The sequence below is a fragment of the Vitis riparia genome, chromosome 7, assembly GCF_004353265.1.
Source record: "Vitis riparia cultivar Riparia Gloire de Montpellier isolate 1030 chromosome 7, EGFV_Vit.rip_1.0, whole genome shotgun sequence".
NCBI lineage: Eukaryota > Viridiplantae > Streptophyta > Magnoliopsida > Vitales > Vitaceae > Vitis > Vitis riparia.
This window is the reverse complement of record NC_048437.1, coordinates 5,661,942-5,683,929: the sequence shown is the minus strand read 5'-3', so window position 1 is coordinate 5,683,929 and position 21,988 is coordinate 5,661,942. Positions and strand designations below refer to the sequence as shown.

At 36.1% G+C, this 21,988-nt stretch overlaps 4 protein-coding genes across 5 annotated transcripts; 2 read left to right on the top strand and 2 right to left on the bottom strand.

Moving 5' to 3' along the window:
* LOC117918794 (basic leucine zipper 4-like) lies at positions 1 to 997 on the bottom strand. The gene has a single exon (XM_034835687.1). It carries the CDS (start codon positions 912 to 914, stop codon positions 330 to 332), a length of 585 nt encoding a protein of 194 aa, XP_034691578.1. The 5' UTR covers positions 915 to 997; the 3' UTR covers positions 1 to 329.
* An 11,327-nt stretch (positions 998 to 12,324) lies between these two features.
* Positions 12,325 to 13,326, top strand: LOC117917751 (phytosulfokines 3-like). The gene is made up of 2 exons (XM_034834127.1): positions 12,325 to 12,478; positions 12,566 to 13,326. The coding sequence occupies exons 1-2, from the start codon at positions 12,359 to 12,361 to the stop codon at positions 12,692 to 12,694; spliced, it is 249 nt and encodes an 82-aa protein (XP_034690018.1). The 5' UTR covers positions 12,325 to 12,358; the 3' UTR covers positions 12,695 to 13,326.
* A 2,149-nt stretch (positions 13,327 to 15,475) lies between these two features.
* Positions 15,476 to 19,843, top strand: LOC117917777. Of its 2 annotated transcripts, none has more exons than XM_034834167.1 (3): positions 15,476 to 15,684; positions 16,093 to 16,200; positions 18,401 to 18,602. In XM_034834167.1, the coding sequence occupies exons 1-3, from the start codon at positions 15,632 to 15,634 to the stop codon at positions 18,462 to 18,464; spliced, it is 225 nt and encodes a 74-aa protein (XP_034690058.1). In that variant the 5' UTR covers positions 15,476 to 15,631; the 3' UTR covers positions 18,465 to 18,602. The 2 variants fall into 2 exon arrangements, 1 of the variants encoding a protein (XP_034690058.1); XR_004651760.1 differs by lacking the exon at positions 18,401 to 18,602 and adding an exon at positions 19,613 to 19,843 and having other exon boundaries at positions 15,479 to 15,684.
* A 316-nt stretch (positions 19,844 to 20,159) lies between these two features.
* On the bottom strand, positions 20,160 to 21,377 carry LOC117917309 (protein PHLOEM PROTEIN 2-LIKE A10-like). Its single transcript, XM_034833537.1, has one exon. It carries the CDS (start codon positions 21,375 to 21,377, stop codon positions 20,160 to 20,162), a length of 1,218 nt encoding a protein of 405 aa, XP_034689428.1.
* Between the last annotated feature and the right edge of the window lie 611 nt (positions 21,378 to 21,988).

The following is a 21,988-nucleotide window of genomic DNA, read 5'->3' as shown; positions in this document are numbered from 1 at the left end:
TAGAGAATGAAATGAAATATGGGCATTGTGGAGATTAGAACTATGAGGATTTGAAAGAGGAAAACAAGAACAAAACACCAAAATGCCTTAAATAAAACAAACACTAACCAAATCTTTACAGAATAATAGCTCCATTTTTAATTACCAAAACCTCCATTTTCCAAAAATCCCACTAGTTTCTTTGCTTCTAACAGCAAATTTTTTTTTTCTGCTTACTTACAGATAGGTGGATATATATATATATAGATATATATGATATAAAGAGAGAGGTGTTCCTCCATCTATATTCCTGTTTTAGAAATTAATAAGGGCCGTTATTATGGTTAAGATTACGTGATTAATGATGGGGTTTGTTCGTTGACGGAGGTGGTGACACTATTGCATGGCCATGCAGAGGAGATCTGCCGCTGCAGTTGCCGGAAAACTAATATTTGCCGGAATTCCGACAGCTTCCGCCGGAGGATAATAGCCTCCGAGCGGAGCTGCACGTTGTCACTGTCTACCAGGTGGGAATGATAAGTAAAGGAGCGTAACCGGTTGGTGAGTTCCCGGTTTTGGATCCTAAGCTGGTTCAACTGGTTCCTCAGGTTTTCTATGTGCTTTTGTTTACGCATCCGAGACCGCCGCGCCGATTCCCGGTTCGATATCATCCGCCTCCGCTTACGCTCCTCCGCCGCTGAATCCTCCCGGTTCGGCCCATCTGAACCGGAGTTTGAATGCAAGGGTTTCCGGTTCGGGCCATCCGAACCGGAACTCGAATTGACAGGCTTCCTGTTCGACTCATCCGACCCGGAATTCGAACGAACCGGCTCTTGTGATTGGAAGATGGAAAAAAGTTCCTGGCTGTCCCAGGGCGTGAAGCCACCCTCGAAAGACGGAAATGGGCTTACGAGCATAGTTTCTGATGACATCATGACCGGAAAACTGGACTAAAAAAGAGGAGAAAAAAACAACAAAAAAAAGTCTCCGGAAAACCGCTTGTAGGGAGTGGAGAAGGTTGGAGGGAGAAAAGGGAAGAAGTTCAGCATAGGGGGCGGCTATTTATGGACAAGCTAAGGAGCGATGGTGGGTCCCACATGGGTGATGCACAGGGGCAATTTCGTCAAAAAAACGTATTTTTAAGCGTACCCTGTATGTAGAGGAAACCGCTTTTGAGTCACCGGGCACTATGGTGGGCCGACCCTGCTTTTTAAAGAGACATGGTGTGACATAATCTAGTGGGTCCCTTCATAGATTGGTTTAATAGCTTACTCATGAAGAAACAAAATGCCGTGGGATCCACCTCCACCACGTGTCTCAATCCTCACCCCTTCATCACCTCCCAACCCCTTTCTTTACAAAGTTGCTTACGTGGAGCCACGTGAGCCACTCGGCTCCTCATGGCTCACCATCTCACCCAGCCGGCTTTGGGGGCTTCCCTTCCCTTCCATTTTTCGTAAAGCCACATCCGTAAAACAAAAATAGTTGAGGTACGCCTGAAAAAGAACGGTGACCAGAAAATCTGTCTGCCACTGTAGATATGGTAGTGGATTCTTTGATTTCCTGTTTCAGCAACTCGTCCAACTTGCAATGGCTGCAATGCAATACTGAATTGCGAGTCCACGAAATTAGGGGAATTAAAGAAATTGCATGCATGCGGAAAGAGACAAGAGTTAGGTTCAAACACGCGACATAGCTTTTGCATAGGGCAGGGCATAGGGTATGTGGCACATGGCATATGGCAAAACCAGTTGAGCGTAGCCAAGTCAAAGTGAATCTTTCATATTTGCAATTGATAGGATGATGGGAATCGCCAAATCTTTGGTAGTTAGAAAGAGGAGAATCATGATTAATGGGGTAGTTTATGTGGGGAATCTATAGGCTGCTAGAATAGTCATATGGGGAGTGGGGTGGAAAGATGGAACTTAAAAACACAAAGAAACACAACCAGAACTTGTAATTATTTGAGAGCATATGGTTAGCATGAGGCCGACATTCAAAAGTGTAGCTCGTGGAGCTCTAGCCTCCAAGTCTAACCACCAAATATGGGTAAAAGCGCGCTCTTCTGTTTCCTTTTTCCTTTCCCCTCTTTTTAAATAACCTCCCTAAGAATTAAGAACACACCTTGCTTTTTTGTTCTTTTTTCTTTTGTTTTTTTTTGGTGATTGGACACAACTTATAATTAATTAATTGTCGCATGTAATAATTTTTTGGTAAAATTAGTTAGTGATGATGATGAGCAAAGCTAGGGAAATTGGTTTCTGTTGAGGCTTGAGATCTAGCTAGCAATAGGCTTTGACTACAATGTTGTATGTAAAATATTGATGAATGCATGGAGAGTTGGCTTCATCTGAAAGATACCTTGGCCAGAAGAGAGGAGGTCTGGAGAGAAGACAGAAGATTCAAAGTGATTTAAAGCTAGGTACCATGAGGTTGATTGGTAGGAATTTGCAAGTGTTTCTGGAAGTGGGTACGTATTTCGACTTTTGGGCTGCATAACTGGGAAATTTTGGTAAAAAGAAGAGCGTGCTGTCCACTTGCCCCTGTCACTGCTTGTCTGGTGAAAAAGAAAAAGCTAGGAAGCAACATATTTTTTTAAAACCCCCCGGGCAAAAGGAGTTGGAGTCGTCCTTTTTTTCTTTTTATCTTTCTTTCCCATATCCATCACATGCAAAATATACAAAAAGATACCTCAATCGATTGTTTAAGTTGATAGAAATTTGAACGGGAAAAAGATGATAGGACGTTAATAAATTTGAAATTCTTAACTTTGAAGGGATATAATATATTTCTATTATATCTTTTGTAATACGTGGCTCATATTGAGTGAAAGACATATGAAGAAAAATAGATAAATATTCGAGCGGAGCGACGACATTTGTCATTCAAATTTATATTTTTATTGTTGAGTGCGAGTTGTCTCCTGCGGTATGGTTCAGAGATACTTTTGAAATTTCATTACCTAAGTTTTAGTATAAATACCCTCAAATATAACCATAATTTGAGATATAGTGAAAGTTTTTTTTTCATGTTCTCGTGGACATAGGCAATTGGCCAAACCACGTTAAATCTATGTGTTTTTCTTTTTATTTTTCTCTAATTTTCATCAGAAATCATTACACAAAAATCAACAATATTATATGTGACAAAAATAAGGATATCTTAAAATTTTTTATTTAATGACATATATCATATCCGAAAAAGAAAATTAAAAAGTGAAATAAAAACATATTGTTAGAGCTTAGTGATCCAAATTCTTTATTGATCTGACCTGAAAAGTTCATATATAGTGAAAAAAAATTATAGATTTTTTGAAGGGTTTGTGGTGATACTGAAGGGATTGGGCTGATGGCTCGATCCTCTATATATATGTGATAGTGTTACTTTATTTATTTATTTCTCTCCCATATATATATATATATATATATATATATATATATATATATGGGATGGTGTATAGGTTTTTAGGAATTTATGGGTTTCATACTCTCTCATTTTGTATCAATTTTTAAATTCATGGTTTTTCTTATTTAAAGTTTTTCATGTAAATCCGTGTGTTCTTATTTTTCTTGTTGCTTATTTTCGTTTTTTTTATAACACATTAAATTTTGATATTTAATATTTTTTAAATACAAAATATATGTCATTACAATATTTGTTATTCAACAAGGGAAAATAAATTAGATTTAATTTAATAAAAAAATTTAGAACAAAAAGCAGTGACCATAGGATAATGGCCTTAGCAGAATTAAGAGAAGTTTTGCAAGCTGATGACACAAAGCAATGACCATATGACACAAAATATTTAGTCACAAGTTTCTATCAAACCCTAGAACTATGCTTAGACATTATTAGATTAAGCTTAATAGCAAAATTATTTAATATTTAGTAAACTTTTATAATAGTAATATCATTTCTTTAAAAATTATAACTTTGTCTTTTGACTTTAAATCTTAATTGCAACTAAACATAAAAGACAAAAGAATAAGTGAAAATCTAAGATGTAGCTTTAATTTACCATCTATTTATTTTGACTTTTTGAGACATAGAGGTACTTTGTATAATAAATTTTTTTGAAACCTTATGTAATAAGTGTACTTTCACAATTATTATTTTTTTTTTAAAAAAAAAATAAAAGGCCAAGTTGTTAGTAAGTTAGATTAATTAGTTGTTAGTGAGCTAGATTAGCTAGATGTTGGTGAATAATTTTTCTTTAAACATGATAATTTAGAACTATATACTTCCTTGGGACTTTCTTGGGCTTGAAGATTTAGGTTAGTTGAGTGAAATATTAGTTATTAGGCAATAAGAATGTACAACTTGGGGAATATGATAGTGAGGTAAAACATACATTTGTATACCGAAGTTGTTTTTAGGAAAACGGTCAAATTGAATGGAAAATGACTAAAAATTGTATGAAACGCTCAAGCGCCCAATACAGGTTTTGTATGTTTTGGTCAAACTTGGTCCATTAGGGTTCTTGTTATATAAACATGTCTATGTGTTAACAATGTTTTTCGAAACTATAATTCCACATTGTCATTATCCTACGAAGAAATCTTTAAATTCTAAATAGAAAAATTCGTATTTGAAGAAGTTTGTGATGGTTGATTGCATCTCTATTAGAAGTTCTGGTATCCATTAGAGTATAAAGTGTTATGATGGTTTATAACTAGTTTTCCATGTATATCACATATTTATTAGTAATCCTCGTTCTTGGGCATCTATATTTATTAAAGAAAGACAAGACCTATGAAAAAAAAAAAATCTAATTATTGAGCACGAACAATCTAACCACCTATTTACCCCCTTCTTCTAGTTAGTTTTATGAATCAAGATAAACATACTTTTAATTGATATCAAAGCATGTTAAAATTAAAAATCAACTTCTTTTCCGATTCTAACTAATTTTCTTGATTCATAAAACTGCAATGAATGAAAGCATAGATTATTAATCCTTCTTGCTTTGATGGAAACAATTATTTCCATTAGAAAGTTCACCTATAGTTTTTTTTTTCTTTTTAAAATGTAAAGAGGAAAGAGTTTGGAATTCAGTTGGATTTTGATAGGGATGTAGATTAAAATTAGATGTAGCCGAAAGATCAATTAGTGAACTTAAGCCCAAATATAAGGACAAGCTTGACAATGAAAGTAGTAAAGTTAAAGTCATAGTTATATCATCTTTAATGATATAAAACTTAAGATATTTAGCAAGGGATTGCAACTTATGCATGTGTTAAAAAGGTGTGGGGCCTATAACATATGAAGGTACTTTAAAACTATAAAGTTGTCCAAAATCTAAATACTAATAACCAAGTTATAAAATATGATAATGCAAGAGCTAAAAATTGCTCTAACTTCTATGTTGAATTGAGTGACATTTTTAATTCATGCGTCAATTCATATGAGAAAATTCTTAAATCTAAGGTGGTTAAAAAGAATCTTTAGATCTCTTCTAAGAGATTTGAACTAAGGTAATTGTCATAGAGGAAAACAAAAACATTGAACATTATGTCACACTTAAAAAAAAAAAAAAAAAATGTCTATAAAACTTGAATCGGATAACATGAAAAAAAAAAAAAAAAACTGATTTGAACTACTGAAATATTTCATCTAAGGTCTAAAATTTTAATCTAGAAATTAATTGGCAATAAATATGTATTTGTCTATATAAGGTTGAGACTCCACAAGTGGACTTTTCATTTGCTTGGTAGTTGACTAGATTCATAATTTTACATTTATAGGATTTCTATGGGATTATTGAGGTAGGTTTTCTATACATCATGTGTTTATCGATGTGGTTGATTGATTATTCTCATTCTCATTCTTACACATCTAGAATGATTAAAGAAGAAGAAAACCCTAAAAAAGAAAAAGGCTTAAGCAAGAAAACTATGTCTTGACACCCCCCTCTTAAGAAGTTCTGCAAATCAAAGATTATAATAGATTTTCAAAAGTATTGAGTGACAATCCCCCTCAAGACTTTCTTAAGTACCTGTTAATGGCCCTCCTCAGCGACACGACCTTTTTAGAAAGAGTGTTTAACCAAACAATTAAACTTTCATTCCACACATTTTCAAATAAGAAAGCTATTTTTGGCTGAATAACTTTGATGAAATAAGAGTACTCTCCCTCATTCCACTCAACTTATACCAATGATTTTAAAGAACATTACTTACAAAAGCTCTAGGACGATCAAAGACAACCTGAAAATTGATGAATGTCATTCAAGAAGATCAAAAAATTTCTGTGTTTTAACATGCTAGGCACTCAACAACCACGTCTACTTCCAATTACATATCAACAATTTATCAATTAGCTATACATTTTTGCGTAAAATGAAAGAAATACAAACCCACGGCAGAACCATCTTTAATTCTCCTTTCCGGCCACCCCATGATCTATTGATCTCCGAATTACCACTCGAGTCTCCTGCCCGGGACTCGCATCACAGTGGACGAGAGGCACATCATTAGCATCGTCGGAGTCATCTTGGGTTTCAATATTGACGCAAGAGAAGCGCTCTAGAGACATGAAAAACAACGCAGCAACGCCATTTACGACGCGCTTTTTGCATGCAGGCACACAAGTGGTGCACGGTGTCTGGGCCTTGGGCTTGATCAACCTCTCTCTCTCGTTGCCAATAATGCCGCTGTAACTCTTCGAAGTATTCGCCCCATCCATGAATTAACTAGACGGGAAGGCTGATCTTGGCCACAGAAAAACTAAAGTTAAAAAGAGTATAGGCTTCTCTTACTTAGGAAATCCCAATAAATGATGCCAAAAAAACAAAAAAAAACGAGGAAGATTCTGACTTCTGACTAGGATCAAATAAAAATGAATAGGGACAGCATATTATATTATATAAGCTCGATACATTCTGTAAGTTTGATCTTAGTATCATGTGGTTAGGATTGTGCTGAATGGACCCACCGCCAAACAACGAGAATCCGGGAAAGGATAACTTAGAAAATAGTTTCACTTAAAGAATTTACATTCCTGGAATCTGTAACACTAAAAAATTGTGTTGGGTTTTGGTGGAAGCTATGCTTTACCCATAGCTGAATTTAAGAATCGCTGCAAGACAAACGAATCATCATGCTATATTTTAGTTTACTATGTATAATGTACCTCCAAATTCAGAGCACACAGTTCTTTGGATGTCATGGCAGTTTAGTATCTTCTTTGGATTAGATAAATAATTGAAACTGAGTGTTACTGGTCAACCCATGATTGTCCCAAAAATCAATGTGACTTGTAGTGGCAGAAAAGCAATCACTCTCCAACTGATTCAAAGTTTGGTAGGAAAGGATGGTTCGTTTATAGAATGTGTCGAAACAAACATTTAAATAATACCAATTCATCATTTTTGTGAAACATAATCCAATTTTTTTTATATTTAATTAGAAATCTTTATTCTTAAACAAGAAATTACTTTAGTCTTTTAATTCGGATATTGATTGCAGGCCTTAAGGAAGTGCCATTTGTTTAAGGATGCCCACTGGGCCGACATTAAAATCTCTCACCAGGTGGGCTTGAGGCCCATTCTCGGCCTGCATATCTCGACCCAAAGCAACATGATATGGAGTTTCATATCATACTTCCTTCTACTGTTCTACACAACTCAGTTTCGCAACACAGACAATAGAGTGAAAGATAAGAAAACGTAATGATGAGTTTTCATTCTCGGGTCCCTAGATTCAAAGGGAGACAAATATGAAGAGATTCTCTCAATTTTTTTTTTCATTAGTGATCGACAGTTGACTTGTGCTTAGAAAAGCGCAGGCAAGTGGATGGATATCCATGGCCATCATTGTCCTGTGGATGGATTGTAACACTTGGTGTTGAGATATTAGAAATGCTTTCCTTATATCATTATTTTCTTATATCATTTAGTATTTAGATATTAGGAAAATTAAGATATTATGAATATTGAGATATTAGGAAAGTTGAGATATTAGGATATTAGTTGCTATTTCCTTATATTAATCTTTCCTTGTATCATCCTTTCCCATTCTTAGAATGGTGATTACCCTCTATATATACTCTGTACATGAATGAAATAAAGTATAAATGAAAAACTATCATTCTTTGAAGACTTGGATGGTGAAGCACACTTTTTCAGATTTTCCCTTAGCAGAGCCCATCTCCTTAGTTGGCTCATCAGATCGTGGCCCCCGCTTTTCCTTTCCTTCTATTATTGATTATCATGTCTTACTTTAGAAGTCCTCAGAATTATTGGATTTTCATCATTTGCACCGTGTTGACCCCAACCCTAGCTAGATGGCATTTCTATCATTGTACGTTGAAGTGTCATCTCCCTTCCTCCCCTTTAGTACTGACACATGGGATCATGTTATTTGAAGGTGTCATCTCCTAGTCCAAGACTAGAATATACAGACAGTTCATCATCTAATAATTTAACCAATAATTCCAGGTCTTTAATAAAATTATAGCTTAGATTGGAATTGGAATTATCATTGATTGGGAATCTTGAGTTTGAGTCTCTATGGGGCCATGTGCCATAAATGCCAATTGGATTAACAAGAGGTCGAACTCAATTCTACTTTGACATTTTCAAGCAAATTAAGTTTGAAAAAGTCTAAGGTTGTTGTGTTTATGTTTTAGTTGAATAGAAAAAACCAAAATATTTGACTTTTTCTATTAAGTTAAAAGTAATTTGTTGACATCATTTAACATAAGTAAAGTGAATTTATTATCAATAGGTTCATTTTAATTATGTTGAATAATATCAACAGATTATTTTTAGCTGAATAAAAAAAGTTAAATATTTTAGCTATTTCTATTCAACCAAAAAACAAACGTCACCTAAGTTTTTTAACTCAAAAAACATGTTTAATATATTTTAGAAAAGGAGATTTTTTCTTTTTGAAAATATGTGATTTTTGAGAATAATTCTAAAGTATGTTTTAGCTATTTTGGTATAGTATTTTGAGTCATAAACTTCGATTGAAGAACTTGGAAAAATTTTCCTTTTATTTGAGTTTTCAAACAAAATTTTATTATTAAAAACTATTGAGAAGTGTTTTTAAAAATTGTTTTTGCAAACGCATGAACTTTTGGATGAAATTGAAAATTTAACATATTCTTCAACTTGATATTTCACGATCTTGGTAATTATGATTATTATAGGTTCACGACCGAGACACATAAGTTGTCAATCTTTCAAGGTGTTGCCTCTCTTTTTCTATGCTAATTGATAATATAAGTTTTCAATTTTCCCTTTGGTGTCGGTCGATAAATGTGGTGGGACTAGGGTACGAAAATCTGAAGCCACACAAACCCCACATAGCGTGTCTGGTTCTTACATATCCTTTTCGCCATTATGGTGCGCTGAGCTTTATAGCAAGAGTCACATAAGTTGATGCGTTTATTGCTCAATTCATGCTAACGATGTTCACATTCCATACGACACATTCAGTGCTCTCTTTTTGACTATTGACTCTAAATCTAAAATTAAATTTAGGTATCCAGTATCCTCAAATCTCCTTCACATCCAAGCCTCAATCATTCAACCCTCTCCCCGGCCCTCCCCTCATTGCATGTTGATTGTCTCGCTCTCTGCTCTCTGATCATCGTGCCTTCCTCTTAAGTCTGGGCCTTTCCTTGTCCTTTATGAGATGTAGCTTCTGATACTGACAATGGCCAAACTCTTTTCTACAAATCAGCGCTCGAAAGCCATGTGCATGAAAATGAAACACTTGGATGACCACGTACTGGTACTGCCCTCTTCTAGATGAAATGTGGGAGAGAGACATATATCCAACAGCTAGCTTATTAATTCATCATCATCTCTGTATGAACGAAGCCATCTTTTGTTCTTGTGTTTACACCCTACGGCCTACGGTCAAATCCCTTTTTGTCGCATTTATATGGAATTTCCTACAATTCGGTGGATAAGGTTAAACCCAAACGTTAGCTTAGCAATCAATTAGTCGTCCGTATATTCTCCATGGAGTCCACCACAAATACCAAGTTTACGGGCAATGCGGAAGACCTTAACGTTTTGTGACCGGAGTGATGTTCAGACAGGAAGCTTCAGACTTTCCTTAATTTGTGTGAAGCTTCCTCGTGACAAAATTAGTTAATTAATTAATGATTTATCATTTTTCAAAAAGAAAAACAAGAAACCCAGTCATACGAGCTTTCCATTTTCGCTTCAGTTGTGGGCATTTTTATAGAAATCTTTCCAAGTAGAGAAGCGGGCATACCTGATTGGTAACTTTCATATGAAGATTTGATCCCTTACCACCTGATTGGTAATTTTCATCAACAGACATGCCCTCGCCTACCTACAGCTCTGCCCGCTTTACCTACCGAAAGGGCTTCAACCGATGAAGCTTTTTGGCTTTTCATCGTGAGAAAACCCATTGCCGCAAACAATGTTTGATTCCCTTCAATTACTGCATTATTAAAGTCTCGTATTTCCTTCTTTTCTTCGCTTTTTCCTTAAACAAACATGCTTTTGGATCCTCTGTTGTCTTTGGTCAACCCCAGTAAAGAAATAAAAAGACCCGTTTCTTACATTTGTTGTGCCCCGGATGGGTTTAATCATCTGTATTCCACCTTGTGGGTTTTAAATTTATTTCTCATTCACATGTTTGTACTCGATTGTATTGTCTGTTCCACCGACCGACATTCATGCCGGCCTAATTGGAATCTAGAAGGTCACGAGTTGATGGTATAATGTACATAATAATTAAATAATTTTAGTTTATTACTACAATTCTAAGACTATTTAGAATCTACAGCGATCTTTGAATAATCTTTTCAATTACCAACTTGTACTTCTTAATAAACTTTGCTCTCACAATCACGATGCTGGCGATGAAGTTTCATTCTAAATTAGTGGCTAAAAAAAAACCAAAAATGCATTAATCAAACGTGATGGATTTGTCTTTCATTACATTTTTAATCATGGTGGTAGTTATAGCATGGTATAATAATCAAACATACATATGAATAAGAATTTTAGATGGTCCCGCATTCATGAACTCTATGTTACGGGATATGATACACATATTGAACTAAAATTTTATAAACTTAAATTTTTTAAAAAATTAATAGTTTAATACTCTAAATAGTTATGAATATGATATGATTTTACATAGTTCAATATCATGATTATATTTATAACAAAAATGATTAAAATTCATTTAGATACTTATAAAAAGTGGTTCCTTTGAAGAATAAATCATTTGTCAATATTGTTAATAGTATTAATTACAACTATGACTTGTATGGTGTCAATTGATCTCTATGTGTTATAATCGACGAATAATGATAATTGATTTGATATCAATGTAGAAGTAAACTTTATCGAGCATTATAGTAAGATGATAAGGAATATTTGAATCTTTTAAATATATGTTACTGTATATTTGGTATAGGACAATACCAAATTTATAAACCAGTTCACCGAATTCAAATACATAGGATATATTATTTATGAATTATTTATTTTCTTCTAATTTCTTCCTCCACAGATATGATGGTGCTACAGTTATTTGACCAAACCGAGAGTCCTGCACATACGGTGGAATGTCTCATGCTGACAGTTTTTTGCCACCATCATCAAGAAATTCTTCATAGAGGCTTCCTAAGTCGCATTTTATTAGTGATCAAAGGGGAAGCAACAATGTCAATGAGCTGGAAGTTCGCAAATTGAAAAAGGTCTCTAGTCTCTACCAGCACCCACGAGTTAGTAAGCCAGAATCCTACAATTCAACAGCTTCATTTTTTGATCATTGACGTGTCATGGTGAGTTGTAATCAAAGACAAGGTCTTGGTCCATGATTTAAGGCTCTAGCCATGACATTGTAGAATGTACATAAGCCGTTAAATGTTCTGATTTACCTACCACATCCAAGAGTAGTATTATAAAATTTTTTGTCATTCCTCTGTAATCTTGAAATTATGTATGGACTTGAAATTCCTACGTTCGACTTTCAATCTATTTAGTGAGGCGCACACCACCCACCCATTCCTCTGTATCAAGTTGGCTAAGTCGTCACTATTTTTAACAAAGAAAACATGTCAAAAGAAATCTGCGGCGACGTCAACTAGAGATTCTTTGGCTTTGGGTGCAGTGGCCTTTTATGATCAAACTCCGTTTCTCTTTTGTTTTGTTTGTCTAAAGTGCAAGTTTCCTTTATGGGTTTTGTGGGGTATACAACAAAATAAATTATAGAGAGAATTAAATTAAATTTGAATTTGTATGGGTAATAAACTGACATAATAATAAAGTCTCCTCTCTCCTACCCAACAATTCACATTTCACACTCCCAATCGTCCTCATCCCCTCTATAAATTCACCTCTTCAGTTTCTCTAGCCCATTCTCATCTCCACCAAACAAAGATGTCTCCCAAGGTTGCCACCTTCTTCATACTAGCTCTCTTCCTCTGCTCCACCCTGACCTACGCCGCCCGCCCACAGCCAGCCTCTCCCCACGATTTTCCTGGGAAAACTCAACACGGGGTTGGTTGAATTTCTGTGCTATTCATCTTGTTCGATTTTGTTAAATGGTTCTGTGATTTTGATTCATGGGTCTTTTGTTTTTGTCAGGGCGTTGAAGCTGAGCGTGCTGAGGTGGTGGATGAAAACTGCGAAGGTCTTGGAGAAGACGAGTGCTTGATGAGAAGAACCCTTGCAGCTCACATCGATTATATCTACACCCAGAAGGAGAAGCCATGAATTTGAGTTCAATTTCTTGATAATTAGCCATAGAACATATGATAGGCGACATGAGATTTTCCAATGATAAGTAACTACATATATAATTAATCTGTTTAAAGTGTTTGTTTCTCGGGAATTGGGGTTCACTAGATTTTTAATCTTTTGCTCCGTCCTTGGTTTTCAATTTTATTTTGCTCTGGGAAATTTGTCCAGTTGGAAATTAAATATATATGAATTATATTGGGCTTCTGTAAATTTCTTTATATTAATTTTTTTAACAACTGCTTTTGAAACAGAGATTGAAATATTTTGAATATCACTCATGAATCTATCATATTGAAATATCAAAACAAACCAGGAACTAAGAAAAAGTGATGGGAAAACAAATGATAATATTCAGAGATCACAGTTAATTGAAGGAAACTACTGAGTATTGAACTGCAAAAAACAGATTTGAGGTCAAAGTGGCATCATTGGAGCGTTCTTCTCCTGAAAATATGACCTCAGCTGTCAGTAACTCCAACTATGGAAGGGAGCGCCGGTTTCACTTGATTCCTTTCTTTCTGACGTTCTCACTAGTCTCCACTATTGTTTCAGTTTCATGTACGTAAAGAAAATAGAGAAACGACTGCATTTCTTCATGGTTTTAACTTTTATCTTCACCAATTCATCAATCGTTGTACCCTAATTATGGAAATTGTGCTTTCTCCTGTGTCCGGAGTCATTCATTTATTCATTTGTCCTGCAACTGAAAACACTTGTGATAGTAATTTAGACCCCATTTTGCATTGGCCGGTGTGAAGCCTTGGTAAACACGGTAGTGAAGCATTGTCTTGAATGTGGTGGCTGCTATTTCCCTTGATTCAAATGCTTTATTCAGTCAAATGTTAGTTCCCCTCATATAATGCAGATCACATAAAGCAACTGAACCAACTGATATCGTAATGAATGTGGACAAATAATTTTGGTGAATAGGAGTAGCCTGTGGGACTCTCTTCTCCTTTTCAGAAATATTCAATGAAAACAACCACCAGTTTGATTTCAGTTGGGGAAGATGGGCTGATCTTATTGTTGGCAGTGGTTGATGGTTGAGTGATATATTGATTGTAAACCAGAGAATTGGTGGGCAAAAACACCTCAATGAAAGAAAAATGGATTGGGTAACTCAGATTTGATTGTTTTCACTGCCCAAGGCTCTAGAGCTTCTTCATGGATATTCCTGATCTCTGTTTGCTTTTGGGGTTCCTCAAAACGAATATTTGTGGTTCAGAATAATCAAGTAAGATGGGCCATTTCCACCCAAAGACCACACACTACCACAATAGTTTCTCAAGAGATCTTTCTAGAATCGTTATAGTACAGGCGTCTGGGCATCTTAATTTGCATTGACGTGCAGGTGGGTTCACACACAGCTGAAACCGTTTATTGCATGTTTATTGCAGAAACCTAACCGAACACAATGGCGGGTTCTGGTTAGAATTCACAATCTCATAAATGCTTCACTTCAGTCTTGTTGCCTTTGCCTGCATCTTTGGATGTTGATACATGGTCAATTGGAATTAATCGAACCCATCACAGACCTAACAATCTTTCAAGAATCAATGCCATGCCAGAACAAACATATCTTGGCCCAACGATGGACCATAACCCTTACCCACCGCCCAGCTTTTGACTATCCATGCTTTCCATGCGCATGGATGCCCACATGTTTAAGTGGTCCTCAGACTGGTCCAACTGAACTTTATCATTATTGATCTTTTGATTGAATCAGTAACAAAAAGATCTAGCTACTTGATACAATATATATAGTCCATGTCCATGATTTGTGTTATGCTTCAGTATCTCAGCTCTACTTCACAACATTACCAACATGACCCTTTTTGGAGGGTGGCAATGCCGATATTGTCATGATAAGACCATCCACAAAATATTAATTGAATACAAGTCCTAATGTTAGCTAGATTTGCAACAAGATGGCATATATTGATGGTGGAAGGCCACTTTTGAAAGTTATTGTAGTGTGTTGCAGCCCAATCAATCAAGGGTAGTGTGAAAGGCCATATCCCATACACCAACCAGCTTCTCGTCAATGCTTTAAGATTGCTGCGACTTGGCAACTTGCCAGAGTGTTGTGCTATTTTTATTCGTATTATCATACAGTGGGGCAAGCCGCCAGCCAAGGATGCTGTCAGGGTGAAAACAGTGGGCAACAGCTCTTTCAAAAGTCCAAGGTTTCTAGTGTTCGATATGATTGCCATTTTAGAGGTTGTTATTGCTATTTCCGGTGTGGGGGTTGTTATTGTCTTCTTATTCACACTCGTAAAAGCTCATACGGTCAAATGTCCAACACCAAATCAGGAAATGTGCAGTTAAAAAGCCCTTTTGACCTCATCTCAGATAAGATCAAGGCCGCGTGAACCAACGGGTCATTTTAACCACAGACCCCGGATATGGGAGCATTGTAATTAATTAAAATATTTGATTAATAGAGATGAAATAATGTATATTTAATAATTTTATTTTTAAAATAAGTCTTTAAATGATATAGGGATGAAGAAAATTATTGAAGGATATTTTTATTAAAAAATATATTATATTTCATATGTTTAATCACAGAACCCTTTGTAATTCGTAATTAATATCATTTCAGGTCTTTGAAACCTCTGAAGTTGCAGAAGCTCGTCATCTGAAATTTTTTCAGTGTAGGTGACGCTTTTCAGACGGGTTAATTAAGATAAGGTGGTCCTACTTTATTTATTTTAAGGGCCGGAGATCCTGGGCCGTCATGCTTTGTTGACATCTCTCAAATGGGCCCTTTGGTCTGGTCTCCGTAATGGGTTCGACCCAAAATTTCCCGGGTCAAGTCGCAGATGAAACCCTAAAACACAGAGGTTGAATTCTGAAGATCGAAAACACGAATCTCGCAAATTACACCTCGATTTCGAAGGCTCCAAAATGTTTGGACGCAGAAGATTTCTATCTTTCCCTTTGGTGATCGGAGCAGTCGTGTTAGTTTTTCTTCCCTCAACTCTTACTTTCTTCTTTCTGTGGATTTAACATATTCAGCTAGGGAGCCAATTAGTGTGCAGTTCGGAATTGGTTTACTAGATGTTTCTCTCTTTTCTGTGATCTAGCGAATGAATAATTGTATTGTCTAAAAAATTCTATTGTGTTTGAGGATGGTGTTGGTTGGCATATGAATCTGCTTGAACCTGGTGCGTGTTCTGCTAATATCGTGCAATTTGAATGAGGGGTTGATATTGTGCTATTTGTGTGCCTTAACATGGGCTTTAATAACTTCAGATGTAAAGAAATCTGCTTGTTGGTTTTTAATTTTGTGGAATGCTTGACCTGATCATGAGGTGATATGTTTTTCAAACAGTGAATGACTTTATATGGGTTCTGATGTCTTGTAGGATTGGAGTTGTTTCTGGGAAGGCAATATTTGGACCCCCACTTGATGAATACTGGAAAAAGAAGCTCCAGGAAGAGGCAGCAGCCAAGGAGACTGATGCAAGCTCCAGGTAGCAAATTTAGGTTGTTCAGCATTTTTGGTTGTTTTAAAACGTTGCAGAACAGGGATGATCGTATTCTTTCATCCCAGTATTCTTTCTAAAGAGGCTCTTATAGATTCATGTCTTTACTGTATCTGATGTTTTTCAGTATAAAAATTAGAATGGTGAGGAAGCCAATACTTGTGATTCTAAACTGAATTTTTTTATTAGTAACATTGTGTCTCTATGAGACTCAGATCCTGGAATGTCCCACAATTTCATCCTAATTCCTTATCACTTGAGCCCGGCCTTAAACCAGGGTTAAAGCATGCTAATCGAGTAGCACCTCTTGAATCAAATGAGAAAAGACCCATGACACTCCAAATGAGGAAAACATGAATGGTCACAAACTAGAAGCCTATTTGCAGTGAATGTGCTTTGTAAGCTCATTGTATTATTTACAGAGATAGCGCTTGCTATTCTTATTCCAACTGCTCTTCATGAGTCAATTGATGGTAAGGATTTTCATGCAGCTGCCTCCCAAATAAGAAAATGCACCTTGGATGGCCTCCAAAAATCTCTTCTGAGAAGTTTGAACAATTGCTCAAAATCAATGATTTGTAGTAAGATTTAATTAAGAGAGATCCTTTCTCAGAGACCTTCTCACTAGGAACAATCACCAGAGTCAGAGCTGGCAACAAGGACTCCACCAAAACCATCTCTTAATCCTGGAAGCTTCTTTTAAACTTTGGATTCTAACAATCATCCTTCCAGCAATCCAACCCCAAAACCTCTTTTTGAACTGCCAAATTAAACAGCAAAGGAAATTGTTCTTTTAAACAGATGCTCCCCGCACTAATTGTCTTCCCACAACAAGATCCATAGACCATAATCAGCTGAAAAACACATTCCTAGGCACAATCATCCCTTGCATTCCCATTGGCCTTCAATAAGCTCTACCTGTAGGCTTCTCCACCCTCTACAGATTGCCGTCCCCCTTCTACCTCCCCTTATGTTTGTATAATTACCCTTCTCCAAAGTCTTTCGTGCTGTGTCACAAATCTCTATTGAGAGCCTTAAGATTTCTAATGCCCAAGCCCCTAAAGTCATTTATGAATAAACAGTTGACTCTTGTGAAGTGCATTTTTCTATCTAAATGACCTCCTAAAGAAAGTTTCTTTGAATATTTTCCAACTCTACACCTGATCTTCCTAGAAATAACAAAGATTGACAAAAACTAGATCGGTAGGCTAGAAAGCCTACTTGTTAATAGGGTAAACATACTGCCCTTAACCATTGTCTTATATTAGAAGCCAACATGCTTTTAAATCTCTCATGTGCCTTGCCCAAACAGAAGAGGACTTGAAAGCCACGCCCAATGGCCACCCTAATAACTTGGTTGTCTGCTTTACTCCCCTATCTGACTAGCCAAACCCCTTAATCTCCTCCACCCTTCCAATCTGAATAAGCTCACTCTTCTCTGAATTGATTTCTAAGCATGAAACTGCTTGAAAACAGAACAAAATCCAGCTAGCATATAACAGCTTGTTAGCCTTACTAAACAACAGGATATTGTCAGCAAACAGAAGGTGCAAGATCTCCCCTTATTGCCTTCCACTCTTGAACCCACTAGTAAGTCCCCTTCTACCACCCTTGGTTAAATAACTTGACACCTCTATCACAAGGATAACACATAGGGAGAGAGAGATCTCCTCACCTTGGATTTCTTGAGCTAGAAGCAACCAGTTGGAGAGCCATTGACCAACAGAAGAAAACTGGACCCTAGAAATACCAAATCAGATCCAATGAGTCCATTTATGCCCGAATGCCATATTGTGCAAGAAGTCCTGTCACTGAACCTCGGTTCATAAAATCTCGGTTCTAGATTTGATAGGAAAGTTTTTAATGGAGGGAACTTCTGAAAAAAAAAGGAAGGCTAGAGTCCTTTTTACTTTGATAGTCAGGGAATCCTGTCTTATATTTATTTTTATTGAACTACAGCCTCTGCCAATCTCATTCTACCCGATGCTACTGGCCAGCCCAAAATAGCAATAGAATGTAGTTCTTCTGGACGAAGATAAACTAGTGGTGTGGTCTTGAAATATGGCATTTTTGTTTTTGGCCAAAACGGTTTCCCATTTTAAAATTCCTGAAAAGGGGAAAAGGAATTTTTTTTTTTTTATAATTTTAGGGTCACATAAATTAAGTTGAAAAATATGGCCATTTTTAGGTACACAAGGCAACCAACTTCTGGGCAAAAAGGACTCGTTTCTCCATCAGCACGACAGCTTTGAGAATTCTTGCAATTTGACTTCAAAACTGGGAGAGGCTGATAATTCCCATGATTTTATGAAAATCAAAATCAATTTGTGAAACAAAATAAAGGGCATAGTATATTTTATACCAGTTAACAGGGGAGACAAGTGATAGAAGGATCCAAAATGGTTGATGTATTAATCCTACATAATGACAAAAAGGGCTTATATACAGCTTATGAACCGAGATTTTATCACTCTCTTCGTCATTACTAGTTATCATTACCAGTTATTGAAACCAATGATTAAAATATTTATAATTACAGATATATCAGTACTTTGATTTTACAGATATATCGAAGATATATCAATGGATATTTTGACATAAAATATTAATAGACAAAAAATTGATTAAAACTTATAAAAATGTAAGAAAAAACTCTTAAAAATGAAATTAAAAATATAATAGACATTTTAAAGTTGTTTTGTTAAATAAATTGATATATGTATGATATGATTTACAATATTAAATTTAATTATATAGTGTTGGTTGATAAGAAATGTGAATTTTGTAAGTGTATTCATTATGAAGTTAAATTATTACAAATATACTAATTATGTAATTCAAATATATTACTATGTTAAGTTAATTTACTTACCTCTATTAAAAATCATTAAAAATGTACTAAGTTAAAATCCATGTTATACTAATGTAAAAATGTACTAATTCCATGTTATATTTATGATTTTTATTTAAAGATATTGGTACATTTTGATACAAAATATTTTTATTTAAAAATATTGATAATTTTATTTATGATTTTATATTTTTTTTATATTTAATTAGTATACAAAATAAATTATAAGATAATTACAATTAACTTATTTATAATAATTTAATTTTTTACCAATTTTTCATCGATATATTTTTTATATATCCGATATATCTTTGAAATTTCAGTGATTTTTTCTCATTTAAAGCCGATATTTTGCTTGTATCGTCGATATATCCGTGATTATTGATATATTGTCGATATATCATCGATATTTATCGATATTTCCGTCAGACGATATATCTTACTTATATTTCATATCTATCTTCTTCGATATGTGATATATTAACTATATATCCTAATATTTTCATCCTTGACTGAAATGTGCCTGATATTAGTTCTCTCTCTAATCAGCAAAACTAGCTAGTTGCCGCTCACACTCGACCAATCATGTTCCTACAGCAAGCTAAGCTCATCGCACTGTCATACAATCACAAATAGCAGGAGGAAAAATGCCCTCTCCTTGCCTTCTTAAATTCCGGCATGAGCAAGGAGTGAAAATGAAAGAAAAAAAGAATACTTCAATTTCGTTCTTTAATCATGAACGTGATCTAAGATATGAAGTTTGTTTCCAGCTTTTTCTCATTTTCTTTAATCGTCCAGTCATCATGATCTAGAGGAATGATAAGAGAATCATGAAATGGTGACAATACTACATCACTGGAAGTTCTGATCCACCCACAAGGAAGGCAACCAAATGAAGACACTCATTTCATCAAAGAGAAGGCTGGGGATCGAAATATTTCTATAGAAATAACCATTATTTAATGATCAAAGTAACTGCTTTTGGAGTATACAGACATTTCAAAGACTGATCAATCCAGATATACAAAGACATCACACATACATGGAACTTCCCAGTACAGGTTTATATAAGGAATTTGGTGAGCCTCCACTCACTTTAGAACAATATAGTAGGCCACCCAGCTCCACCTAGTATATGCAAACAGAAGGAGATACATACGGTGACAACGGAGAACTTTGCAGAAACATATCTCACCACTTGGAGCCCCCCATCAACAAGTGTCTCACGAACAGCATTAACGCTTTTCTTCAATCCATCATATAGTTTCTCCAGCAAAAGCTCCAAGAAAGATTGGACTGTTTCCAATGTGATTGTCAGTGTCATACTGATGATGAACTTTCTATAGCTCGGTACAGCCAAGGTAGACAACAGCTTCCCCAACCACCCACCCTTCTCAATCTCATCATACAACTCCTCTCCTTTCAATTCAGCTGATAATGCTTCTTGCCCGAAAATTCCATTTCCAAATGAACCTTGGCCTTGATCTTTGCCGAGGTAGGAAGAACCTGAACTGGAACTTGTCAGCACCTGGTAGGATGTTTTGACAAGAGTTTCCACGGCTCCATTGCAGACTGATAACAGCAAGTCTCTCACCTCCTTCTCATGCTTAGGGTTAGTCAGTCCCGACAAGATCTCATCATAGGTGTTGATATCCTCCGTCTTCTCTAGGTAAACCGCAACGGCTGTGCTGACAAACAGCTGGATGCAGTCACCTATGAGCTCTTTGCACTTTTCGCTGCATATCACATTGACCAATCCTGGAATACAAGTGACCTGGGAACCAGTATCATCCGCACAAGACTGCCCTTCTGAAAACAAAGCCATCACCATGTTCTTAGCAAAGCTTCCAACAACAGCTGAAGCAAAGCCAGACCCAGCGGGAGTAAGGAGCTTGTCCACAACTCGGTCCAGAAAACTAGAAACGTCGCTCATTTCGTTGGATGTTGATCCATAACCGTTCAGAAATCCCACCGTTATAGCTTGTGTAAGACCAGTCATGGACTCCGAAAACTCCTTGGAATTCATTATTTTGGAGAGCTGCTTCAAACTCTTCGGGATCTGATGGGAATCCGATTCAAGGAACGCTTTTAGATCCCTTGAGACAAGCCCCACCGTCTGGGCTGAATCAGAGCTCGCTTCAACAATGGACGCCAGGGCTTCCAGAAGCTTACAGAGCTTGTTCCTCTTATCCACCAGGGAAGGCGATTGATAAACCCTATAGACACCATAACTGGTGAAACCAAAAGCTGCTAGTACAACAGCCAACTTCTTCTGGAAAAAATCCAAACCTTCGTTCAAAAGTTGCAGATCCATAGAACAAAGTACAGCAGAAACAGGAAGTGAAAACAAGAACAAAAGAACGAAATAATTCAGAATCTGAAAGGTGAAAGACTAGGCTCTCTCAACAGTGGAATCAGGCCGGCCCAATGGGTTGGAGGCCTTTTGTGCAATGAAAAAGCATATTTTGCTAGCCATCTAGCTACTATTTCCCAAGAACCAAACATTGATTTATTTAGGGTTTGAATCACCCCAAGAGTCGGTGAGACATTAATGTGGAAGAGGGATTGATAGAAATGAGAGAAGTGACGTCAAAGCCGTTTCAGTGAAGGTGGGAAAGGGATGAGAACGGTAGAACTCAGCCTCATCCATTAGAAGAAAAAGTGAAGATAATTGATGTCAGACTGGTGACATTGAGGTGGTAATGTGGTATAAGTCTTCCAGAAATATGTCATGTACATGTTGCTTCCACGGCTGACCGAATAACTTCATTGGATTATTCACACGTTCCACGTTATATTCACCACTTGCCTTTTTACATGCAATACTAAAACCTTTTATTTTATTGTCGTTGAACTTTTTTAAAGCAAATTTTTTTTAAATCATGGGCTTTTGGGCCTGCACCCACCTATAATCTGGAACTATAT

Bases quoted from the DNA above. Each gene is read 5' to 3' on its own strand.
- LOC117918794 (XM_034835687.1), bottom strand. From the start codon at position 914: ATGATGTCATCAGAAACTATGCTCGTAAGCCCATTTCCGTCTTTCGAG.
- LOC117917751 (XM_034834127.1), top strand. From the start codon at position 12,359: ATGTCTCCCAAGGTTGCCACCTTCTTCATACTAGCTCTCTTCCTCTGC. The intron at 12,479-12,565 runs GTTGGTTGAATT...TGTTTTTGTCAG, and splicing joins CTGGGAAAACTCAACACGGG to GGCGTTGAAGCTGAGCGTGC.
- LOC117917777 (XM_034834167.1), top strand. From the start codon at position 15,632: ATGTTTGGACGCAGAAGATTTCTATCTTTCCCTTTGGTGATCGGAGCA. The intron at 15,685-16,092 runs GTTAGTTTTTCT...GATGTCTTGTAG, and splicing joins TTGGTGATCGGAGCAGTCGT to GATTGGAGTTGTTTCTGGGA. The intron at 16,201-18,400 runs GTAGCAAATTTA...GGCCATTTTTAG, and splicing joins GAGACTGATGCAAGCTCCAG to GTACACAAGGCAACCAACTT.
- LOC117917309 (XM_034833537.1), bottom strand. From the start codon at position 21,377: ATGGATCTGCAACTTTTGAACGAAGGTTTGGATTTTTTCCAGAAGAAG.